Here is a 12,135-nt window from a genome sequence, read left to right on the forward strand (position 1 = left end):
TTTGTCTTTTTTCAATTAAAATTAAATGAAATTAAAATCAGTATCATATAATATTTTATGACATGTGGATTATGTGAGATCCCCGAAAGGCCCTTGTGATCCATCTCAACCATTCCCAGTATTTTAAAACTTTGATAAAATCATGGCTTAAAACATGATATAGTCCCTTCCCAAAAAAAGTCTACTAAGACATCCAGTTGGCATAAAAAATACCTCATTATTTGGGTTCAGCACTGTGGGAAGTAATCTAAAGACAGAAGAGGAAGCTCACCAATTTTTGCCCAGCAATAGAATTCATTCAGATGGACAGGAAAAAAAAGCATTTTTGTGGCCGGTTGATAATGGAGTTCGAGTCTAGATGACAACTTAACATTCAGTATGTTGCTTGTAGTATGGTAATTGCAGGGGTGAGGAGACTGAAATCTCTGAACACCATTAAAATTGTCTGTTGATGCTCTGAGGAGTCAGAGGCTAAAACAAAAAAAAGTGCCTGCGTGAGCAGTCCTAAAATTATGTCTTGGTGAATTTAATTAATTGCAATAAGACAGTTCTTATTGATAGTTTTCTCTGTTGAACACACAGGGGTGAGACGGCACTTCACAAGGCAGCATGCCAGCGCCACCGAGGTATCTGCCAGCTCTTGGTTGAAGCAGGAGCGTCACTGAGGAAAACAGATTCCAAGGTAACAAAACCAAACAAACTCCTTTCAACAAAGTTGTGGGCAAGCAAAACCAATATGCAGCTGAACTAGCTGCTTAAAGTCGTATTGGGAGTCCCCACTCTTACTTATTTTTCACCTGGAGATGAACTATATTTGTTTGAACATATCTTCCATTGCTTTTATTTATGTATTTTCTGCCTTTTACATTGGCAGTCCCATGATAGTTTTAAGCAGTTGTCAAGGCAATAAAAAAAATGCGATCTCCAAATTCATGGGGGGAATTGTGGATAAGCAAAACGACGATTATAGAGACCCCAATTGTAATGAAGATTTATTCACCCCAGAATAAAGTAAATCATGCAGAAATATCTAGAAAATGTCTAGAGATCAATGAAAGATATTTAGAAGCATATCAAATACCACACTGGACCTTGCATTCTTACTGTACCTATGAATAGGGAATAGGGAGCTCTATCATGGTAGTTATCCTAGCATCACCCCAACTAGAAAATGTCTACAGAATAATGAAAAATCTTTGGAAGCATATCAGATACCACACTGGACCCTGCATTCTTATTCTAACTATGAATAGGGAGCTCTATCATGATAGTTATCCTAGCAGAACCCCAATTGAATAATTCCCAAAGCACTGGCAGCAGAAGCATTGGGAAATGACATCTGCAGCACTTTCTAGGTAGCTAGAAAGAATCCCTAGGGCAGGCATGTAGCCGGGGGGGAGGGAGGGGCTGAGGAGCTTCAGCCCCCCCCCCCCCCAAATTCTCATGGTGGCCTGCAAGTAGGCCTTACTGGTACATTATTTAAACTGTTATGTTTATTCATATCATGATCTGATCACCATGCTCAATATATCCCATATGCATGGGGGTATTGGAGTAACGATACAAAAGGTTTGCTAAGGTAGACCCTCTTTCACTCAGACTCAGCCCCCCCTCCAAATCAAACTCAGCCCCCCTCCCGAATCAAAATCCTGGCTATGGGCCTGCCCTAGGGTCTTGCCAGTGACCTAACAATTTTATTGTCTCTTTTTGAGTGGCCTAACTGCTGTAAAGGCACCAGATCCCATCTGAATTTGGAAGCTAAACACATTTAGTATTGGTTAATACTTGGATGAGTGGCTGCCAACAAATACCTGATGTTATAGGCTATGTTTCGAATGAAGAAACTGGGAAATCCACCTTTGAATACCCCTTGTTTAAGAAAACCTATTAAATTCATGGTGTCATTGTAAGTTAACAGGCAACTTGAAGGGACACACACATTTGCAAATATTATTTCTTTTTTATTCAAGGTCTTTATTTATCATTACTTAATTCACTAGGTTCCACAGTTTAAAAACTTCAGAACTAACTAAAAGCACTCCACTTCCTCTTTTTAATTTTTTTAAACAGTTAAAAAAAAAAAACAACCCCAAAAGATAATTTATTTTAAGAACCAATGAAGCACAAAACATTTCTGTCGAACCAGAAACTCAGAAGGGATCAAACTGGCCTGACTTCCTTTTGCCTTCCAACCCCCAAAAGAAGAGACACAGACACAATATATGGAGTAAACTAAGGGCAACTTTATTAAATGTTACCTAATTAAATCTTAACCACATGAACCTTTACTAACCTAAAATGAGACAATAATTTGGTGAGGGCTAAAGCTGAGGTAGCGTTCCTGCCCAACCTATCCCATGGCTGATATTGGGTGACAACACCATGTCTCTGGGTAAAGTAGTCCAGGATGACCTCTGCGGAGAGATGCAATGAAATAACTCTGCCCCAAGGAAATTGAGGTCAGGGTCTCCTGTTTCAGGCCATTTGTGTACGCCCTCAGCTGGGCCCTAAGACTCCCAGATGAGGGTTTCCACTCAAGAAGCACAAGTTTTTCCCTCTGGAAACTAGATCCGGCCAGATCTACTTTCTAGCCTCTTCTCCAAGGGAGGAGGCAAATCTCCTACCCAGCACCAGCTGCGCAGGGGCTGGGAAGTCCTCTTAGCAAGAGTTCCACAGTTGGGGTGCTGCTACAGAAAAAAACCCTCTTGTATACTCATAGGCCTAGCTCCATAAGGTAGATATATAACAGGACATCCATTGGTGATCTTTGATTTTAAGCAGTCTCATATGAGAGTAAGCAGCCTTTCGGATATGCCTTGTGCACAGAATTACATTTTAAAATAGATCTTCATCTTCATAAAGCTTAACAATATACAGGTAGCTGGGCAGATGTGTATGGTGATCACTCAACTTTTCTACAGCTGCAACAACATCCATTATTGTTAATAGAACTATGCTGAATATTACTATAGGTTTGATGCTCATGTCACCCCCCTCCACTGCAAATTACCAGAAAAAGACTAATCTCACAAAACATTTGTTTTATTTTGAAGCTACTCTGTGTTCTTTTACTGCCTTGCTGATCCCATTTCTCTCTCTTTCTTTGTCTTATTGACATAGGGTAAGACACCTCAAGACAGGGCCCAGCAAGCAGGAGACCCAGATCTAGCTTCCTATCTGGAGAGCAGACAGAACTATCAAGTGGTTCCCCATGAAGACCTAGAGACTGCAGTGTGATAATTGTGGATTTGTGAGAGAATAATCTAAGAGATAACAAGGCTGAACCCAAGACACACTTGGGCATCATGAAAGGAAGAAGCAAATGGAACCGACACGTCTCTCGCTCTCGTGAAAAACACCCGAGAAGAAGCCACCAGTTTCTAAGGGCTACGGAGACTTGCCACGAGATTCTCGTGTTCCCATGTGTTAACCTGTGGGGATAAAGGAGGACACACAAAGGTCCGTGGAATCCATGGACCAAGAACATTTATCTTTATTGCTCTCAGCAAGTAGCATGAACATTTCCTGTGTTCCTCTGTAGAATTTATTTGAACAATAACAACACAAAGGTGTGGAGGAAGAAAGAAAAATAAGATGAATATTCAACATCAAGCCAAACATCCCTTTCCTTGCAAATCCTTGCCAAGAAACTCTTGTGTTCCCGTTGTTAGCCCTAGCTGCCTTTTCCTTCGATCTTGTGTTCCATATTCTTCCTATTTCAGTCTCCACAGTGACACATCAGTAAAGTGGTGTCTATTTATCTCTGTACTAAATCTTCATAGCTGCTAAAGATGGCGTCAGCATTTTGAGGAGAGCTCTGGATGCCCTTAGCAAAATGATACTTTCATATAGCAAATTCTCACTTTTATTCTCCCAGGATATGATATTCACAGATGTTTCCCCTTTTGAACATATTTCAACTCTGTCTTATTCAGATATATAGCAGAGCTGATGCAGAAGCAATCGTAAAAAGAGGGAATGGGTTTCATATGGATTTTTGAGTACAATTGGATGTTGGTAGTCCATCGAAAGGCCAGTTGGAAGAGATATGTTTAAACTTCTCTCACAACGTGTGCTCTTCTTATTCAACTTCTCCTGGCCTCCCACCAAATGTCTCAGATGTTGGGTCCGAGGAGGTGCTCCACAAATTTGTTTCAAGTTTTGCTTTTCATAAAAAATGGAGACAATTCATGGATGTGTTAAATTCATTCAAGAAACTATGCTCATCATAATCCTTTCAGTGACCATTCTAGCAAGATGTGTAAGTTGTTTCTTTGTTCAGCACAACAGACTATGTTTAGTTATAATGTTTATCTTGAAGTAACTTACTTTTGGGTATTTGAGATAAACTTGAGGCTTTCACAGACTAGAATAACATTATTAATACACACAATGTTTTGCATTTGGTCAAAGAACTTAGTCTTTGGCTTTTCTCCTTTCATTTTGAAAGCCACTTGAGGCTAAACTAAAAATGTCTGCTGGTGGATATTGACTTTTTTGGTATATAAGAGGGATAGGGAAATAGTAGCTCATTGGTTTTATCTAGTTTTGAGGGACAATCAACACACCCACAGCCCCTCCTCCCAATATTCCATCACATTCTACCCAAAACAAATTTCACTTCTTGTTAAAAAGGCTTCCCCTGGGCCAAAATAAAACATACAGTGGGTCCGTAGTATTTGCTGGGATTTGGTTCAAGGCTGTGGATGTTCAAGGTTATGGTTGGTTAAATTCATGGGTGCAAAATCCATGGATATGGAGGGCCAACTGTAATTAAAAATACATTGACAGTGAAATGCTTATTATAGTTATTTTGTCCAAATTTATTGAATGCTCACTAATAACTGTGTTTAGGATTTCATCTAGAATCCCACTGGATGGCACATATGATCTGCTGAATTGGGAAGTGGTTTCATTCATGAGAAGTATGGAATTTATCCCAAAAATTATGATATGAAATGACATGCATCTGTTACTCTCCCGTTGCTTATTCTAGGTTCTTTTTCAAATCATTAGGTTCTTTTGCGCCCCCCCCCCCCCCCAGTTTTTTGCCCGAGAAAAGCCAATGAAATAAACACTTCTAGAACAAAGTCAAGATGATCTGCTGCAAAGGATCACAGTTACATCAAGGGATGTAAATATTTGCTTATTTTCTTGTGGTGCAGAACAGAAAACATGATCATTTTCTCTTTGTTTGATTAATTTTGTGCATTTTAATTTATTTTTTTGCACTCTGGAATGTTTTTTTAATATTCTCTAGCATTTTTGAATTAAAGTTAATAGCACAAAACCAACAGATTTTGCTTTACAATTTAAGATTTTTTCCCCTATTTTTGTTGTTGACAAGGAAAAACACTGATCTTTTCCCCCTCTCATACAGAGGTGCAAAATCTCAAGATGGTTCAGTTTCAACAGGGGTAATCCTTTCTCATTTTCTGGGATAATTCTAGGAAACAATTTCAGTAGTACAATCTTATTTACCCATTAAGCAGTAGCACTTTTCAGTATGTCAACAAAAGGAAGCATGAACAAAATGTGCCCGATATACCGAGCATGAGAAACATTGATTACATGTTTCGTCACATCTGTATCCTGATATCTTTCAATTACAATGGAAACACACCTTGAAAATATTACTTTTTGACTTCAAAACACATAATCCTCAGCCATATTGGCTGAGGAATATTAAGAATTATAGTAGAAAAGAACTTTCCCTAGCTTTGTGTAGAAAATTATAAATAACCTGGCACTGCTGTTACGTTAAAGTGGTTGCCTTCTATATTTCTGTGAATTTGGTTCCCCATAAGCATATTGCCAGCTTGACCCTAGCTTTTCTTGGCATAACTTTCAGTCCATATAGTCAACTCAGAATACTATGATCACATTAGGATCACCTGGTACTATGTTTTCTCTCCCCTGGTGACAGATTATGAAGCGAGTCTTAGAATGATAGGACTGAATATGTAGCAAGTCTTAAAATATAGTGAATGGTTCCTTTCTAAAAGCCACCATCTACCACATGGAGCCTGCACTTTCCCCCACTGGGAGCTCAGTCAGGGGCAGCCATTCTGTGACAGTAATAACGTCCGGGACAGAAGATGGACAAGAAATGGGCATTTAATTGTGCTTTTTAATATTCAAGGTATTTTGAGGCATTTTCCAAAAGATACGTGTCAGCGGTTGGCAAGCGGCACATCACCTGTGTGCTACTTAGAGCAGCCATTATGCTCCAAAAATAGCTGACAGACAGCCTAGGCTATCTGAATCTGATTTTTATTTTTCATTAAAGAGGAAGGACATGAGCCCAAGACTGTATTTTTATAGTCTATCTCAAGAAAGCCAGAGATCATCCCAACGTACAGTTTCGGTAATATATTCTGTCTCCATTCCCACTGAAGCAAGTCATTTGGGGTTAAAGCACTGGGTGGATATATTTGCTTGTCAAAAGGCAAATTATTACAATGTTCATGTAAACATGTCTGCCTCTTTGAAGATTATTAATTGAATGTGTGCCAGCATGGAGGGTAACTGTCACCATCCAGATATCAAATTTATGGTAGCACAGTTTTAGGGAGTGAAGCCCACTGTGTCTAACGCCTGGAGCTTTATACTTTGTTGGCCCAAAAAGAACCTGTATGTAAAGGGGCAATAAAAACCAGGGAAACAGTGAAGTCAAATAGCAATACAATACAAAAAGTCAATTTGGTGACCATTCAGTTAAAGCTTCCATGCTTGCAAGTAAGCACAGGGACCATTCATTGGAGTAGTAGGAAAAGTGGCTCTGATCAAAGTTTCACAGTAGAAATAGAAACGTTCCATGCCTTTCCTTGGAGCAATAGCAGGTCACCATTTCTGACTATCAAATATCTTCCACAGAGCTTGGAGAAGATTTTCCCCAGGTTATCCCCAGTCCAAATGTGAGGTATATATGGCTTAAAGTCAACTAGGGCCAAACAGGGCTTCCACACTGATTCTTCTAGTTCAAGTAAATATGCTGTTTACTACATCATGCTTGTTCTCACTTGGCTGTTTATATTTTCCCAATCCTGTGATTCATTGTAAATATTTTAGTTTTGTTTTTGATTGGGGTTTCAGTTCATCGACTGAGCATATTTGATCTCTATATTGAAGTATCAGAGCATGTGGTGCAACCCATAGGGAAAACAGTTGTGAAAAAGCTGAAATGCATCTCATTTACATTCTAGGACTGCTTCCTAAACACCTGGTTATAATACTAAAGCAGTGTACCAACAGTATGGGGTGTTTCTTCAGGTCATGGATATGTGACCATATGTCTCATGTCTATGTCTACAGTGAAAAACAAGTAACAGGACTACCTGTATGCATCCATTATTAGAAAAAAGATGCCATGCTGAGAGTCTACTTTTAGATTTTCTGCATGCTCCAGTCTTTATCTGCTGAGACACTTTTGGGTTTTCTTTGCTCCAAATGGAATATTTCCATTTCCATGGGAATTGTACCTTGATTTACCAAGTAGTTTCAGTTTTTGAGGTGCTTGGGACTATATAAAATGTATGTCCTGAGTCCTCAGGTTTTAACTATATTCATTTCTTTATACTGTAACCCCCACTTTTCTTGGTGGTAGTAAAAAGTGACATTTCTAAGATTTCCATACATTTTACAGGTTGGACTGTAAAATGCATCTTGTGGATCCACCAATAAGCAGCCATTTTATTCCACATGCATGTGAACTATCTACATTGGAAGATCCATCTCCAATCCTGCTATAAGACCTTTTCTTAATATTTGGTGCCCCAACTTGCTTTATATTTCTGTTTAGAGTCAGATAGCCAATACATTGGATGTGGGTTAAGTTTTAATTGATTGTGCTTCAGAGTCACTGAAATCAATTATGCATGAGTTAGCCATGACTAACCTGGTGGCACTGTTGAATTTATTAGGCAACACGCCTTTTTCCCCACTAAGGATGAGAACGTTTTTTTGAAGATTCTCTGGATCCCTACAATTCACTACTCAGTAGGTTTCATGGCTGCAAATCTAAATGGTGTTAGAAGTGATTTATATTTATTAATGGAAGATGGAGTGTTATAAATGGCTACTTATAGCTGGAAACCATACATGGAAGACTGTAGCTGTATTTCTGTTCTGCTTCAGGCCTTTCCATGCATAACTGTTTAGTTGTTGTACGTATGAGCAGTATGCTGGACTAGACTGTTATTCCTTTCATTATGAGTGTGACTGAAGCCAATAGTAATAGAGGAATTGCCACATTACAAATGGGTTGATTCATTGTTGTGTTGTTGTTTTTTTAACAAACCATGGATCTGAGTTTATGAGACCTAAACAGGGCTGTCAATAACTAAGGGTTCTGAAGACTGCTCATTCATAGGGCCACCAGAAGTTGAATCTAACTTCACAGCAGATAAAAATAAGAAGACACAATTTGGATCCAGCTCATTATTTTTCTTCACCATCAATGAAAAACTCTTCACATGTGACAGTGTTACCATGCAGAAGGCAATTATATCATACAATTAACATGGAACACACATATAGTCTGTGAAGCTTGTAGGACGAATCTTCAGTCCATAGAAATGACCTGGCAGTTATGCAGTTATTCTGTGACTGTCCAGTTTCAATTTAGAGTTGCATGCCATATGTGAACTTGCACAAAATGATTAGTATGATCTGATTTCGGCATTCCTCATTCTATTTAGGATCAGATAGAGACCAATGCAAAAGGAGGCTAGTGTGCGTAAGTATGTGTGCAGTGTGTGCGCAAGACCGAGAGAACGCCAGTAAGTGATGATTGAGTATGTTCCAAGTAGCTTTGTATATGATGAAGGTGCCTTTGTACATTTGGGGTAGTGTGTGATGCTGCTTAGCAAACCTGGGTGGTAGTTATAAGAGGAACACTAAAGAGCTTTAGTGTGTGATTGTAAGTTTCCACATATTTTATATCTTGTATGGGGGTTGAAAGTAGACATTACAGGAAGTGTATATGCCCTTTCAGGTAATGTGTAATAAAGTAAAAGATGTTCTATGATATCATCACACTTTGTAAGATTATGAATTTGTCTTCCTGCACTCCAATACATCGTTAGCATTTTCTGAGGCCTGGAAGTCCATAATATGATTACATAATCCATCAGATTGTTGGATCATGGGTTTTTTTTTCTATGCTCTGATACATTATTAGCATTTTAAGGGAATGCATAACATGCAAATGTAATATCAAGCATTTTAATTTACTTAGACATTACTGTGCAGGCAATACTTTTAGCTCCTAGTGTTGGTGGCTGTTCCTGAAACATCTGTTTATAGCTAAAGACAGAATGTAAGAAGAATGCTGCAGGATCAGACCAAAAACCAATCTAGTCTAGCATTCTTTTCACACAGTGTTCATCCAGTTGTGTGCTGGAAACTAGTAACCCCACCCTTCATTTCACTGATATATAGAGGTATGCTGCCTCTTGACAGTGGAAATAGCATATAGCTTGACACTGGAGATGCCAATTATAACAGAATGTATGGGTGCGAGACTGAATCCTTTGCTTCTGGGAAATAGGTCATGGACTCATGGAGCATTTGCCATGATTCCCAAAGAGATGTGAACAGTGGCATTTTCAGTTGGACTTTAAGCCTATGGTGGAATCTTCATAATGACCTTGTCTTGAGATAAAAGAGCTATCTGTGCACTTAAGCCATCCTCCCTTCTTCCACTTACTTCTCATTACTCAAGCTCATTTCAATACTATGTGTGCCCAAGTGTATGCACCTTGCCAGGATTGAAAGGTGCATGCATGATTTTTGTGACATTTCTTTTTTAAAACACACACACAGTGGCAAAGAGTAAACACTGGTATATTTTTAAAAAGATAGTAACACCCTTCCACCGGTACTCACAGTCTTCATGCTTTACATGTGTGTTATTCTCTAGCATGCATAGCTAAATTCAAAGCATCAAACAAAAATGAGCAAAAAGTAAAGTCTGTGCAGGGTTGCTGAAAAGACATATGCCACTTATGGTGTTGGCCCTGAGCAGTGCTCCGTATTCTTGTGTGGGGCTGGAAACCCACTCAACTTAAATATAAACAATGTGAATTAAGTTTAATAATGTATTTGTTTTGGTTTGTTTTTACAAAATCGGTGCATTTAAATAAGAATGCATATATAGAGACAATATACTTCCCAGATTGGTAGAATCTAGAGTTCAGCCATCTAAAGAATCTGGCCTGATCAGGACCTGATGATGTGAAATGTGGCTACTCCTGGATTGTCTTTGTTGCATTTTGGTTCCATTGTAAAATGACTGTCCCATTCTATGGTAAAATCGGGACAAAAATATTTCCTGTTATCAATAAATCACAATAAATGTGATTCTCTTTTGAAAAAAAGAGTCATCTTTGATGTTGTGTATTTCATTATTGGATACGAGTATCGGCTGAGAAGCACTACTGAACATACCTACTTCTGAGTGATTCTAGAACACCAGCAAACTTTTTTTTTTACTTTAATCTCTAATACAATTTTAACCTGGTGTGGTGGTTTGAGTTAAGAATGACCAGGAGACCTTCTCTGCATTTGAAATCTATTGAGTGACCTTGGGTAAATCAGATGCAGTAAGACTTAGATGTTGGCAATGGCAGACCGCCCCCAAATAAATCTGGTCAACAAAACCCCATGATAGGTTTGCCATAAAATGTTCAGATCAAAAGCATATAATGACAAGAATTAATTTAAAGTGCTTTGTCTTCTATCTTATACAAAACTGCATGTTTGATTACAGGTTGAGTATTTCTTCTCAGAAATGCTTGGGATAGAAATGCTCTGGATTTCCAATTTTCTCCCCGGAATGTGGAATACTTTTATTTGCATAGCTGTACATAATGAGATATCTTGAAGATGAGACTGAAACCTAAACACAAAGTTCATTTATTTTTAAATACAATACACCTACCTTGAAGGCATTTTTATACAATATTTTTTAATAGTGTTGGGCATGAAACAAAGTTCAGGCACATTGAACCAAGAGAAAGCAAAAATGTCTCCATCTCACCCACTCTTTTGGACAAATTTTGAATTTTGGAGTATTTTGGATTTCTTAATTCTGGATAAGAGATTATCAGCCTGTATTATCCAAATGGACCTGATCCATCAAAAACATCAGATACTGCACAAACAGATATTTTGCAGCCAGGGAAAATAAGTATTATAATTTCTCCCACCAGCTTGCTAAAGTAATTGTTGACACTAAAGTCTCCTTGTAATGATGTGTACCAATAACACATGAAAATATCCATTTAGACAGAGATCAAAAAGAAGATCAAGATTAAAATGCACCTGTCAGATAAAAATTTAAACAAAGAAGCAGAAAATAAACACTGTTGAAAATTGTGGGTGCATCTAGACTTAAATTATCCCAGTTTGTAGTACTTCACCACATCCTGACTTGAGCTCACTTTATACTTCAATATCTGGTTTGGATCATAATCTTTTCTGCTTTGGATCATATATGGAACTAGAAAGAACTTCCTAGTCTGGCCCTGAGTTGCCCTTCTGCTTAGCTGGCCTAGTGCATAAATGTTTTCCTCCCAGAGACTGAAGAAAAGGTCTTCCAAAACAAACTTACACCTTGTTTAACATCCATATTAGAAATGTTATGACTTAATGGAAATCCTTTGAATCAGTTCACAGTCACACAGCCTTGGACCCAAGGGCAGGGTGCTAGTTTTTAAAAAGCAATAAACATGACATAGGTATGAGATCAGAACATATCAATATTCAGTCTCTTTATTCCGTGGTATTTCAAGGAGCATCTCAAAGGAAGAAGAACAAGGAAAGATTAGTATTCTTCCTAAGGATTTTGTGAAGTTGATTCTCAAAATAATATAATGTTCAATATTGCATAAACCACCTAACAACCTGTTTGTCCCACATTGTTTTCAAGTTGAAAAAAAAAAGATGATTCACATAATGGAAGCAGATGGAAACAGGAGGCCATTTTGCTCATTAGGACATATTGTCTTTCTGCCTGATTGCCACTTGGGCATTCTGAGAGCGGCTTAACAGCAACATGGTTGGCCAGAAAGTCACTGTTTACAAGCATCTTTCGCACAGATGCATTCCCCCACACATACAACCTCCCCTCTA

General features: G+C 38.4%; 1 protein-coding gene across 4 annotated transcripts in view; it reads left to right on the forward strand.

Annotated features, from left to right (window-relative positions):
- The window catches only part of DGKI (diacylglycerol kinase iota), a 303,622-nt gene extending 293,241 nt beyond the window's left edge, over nucleotides 1-10,381 (forward strand). For all 4 annotated transcript variants that reach the window (XM_060776823.2, XM_067469251.1, XM_067469250.1 and 1 more), the window contains 2 exons: nucleotides 583-682; nucleotides 3,121-10,381. In XM_060776823.2, coding sequence (XP_060632806.2) covers nucleotides 583-682; nucleotides 3,121-3,237 — 217 coding nt within the window. In that variant the 3' untranslated portion in view covers nucleotides 3,238-10,381. The remainder of the gene's footprint in view (nucleotides 1-582; nucleotides 683-3,120) is intronic.
- The last annotated feature ends 1,754 nt before the right edge of the window (nucleotides 10,382-12,135 follow it).

This window comes from Anolis sagrei, chromosome 5 (genome assembly GCF_037176765.1).
Source record: "Anolis sagrei isolate rAnoSag1 chromosome 5, rAnoSag1.mat, whole genome shotgun sequence".
NCBI lineage: Eukaryota > Metazoa > Chordata > Lepidosauria > Squamata > Dactyloidae > Anolis > Anolis sagrei.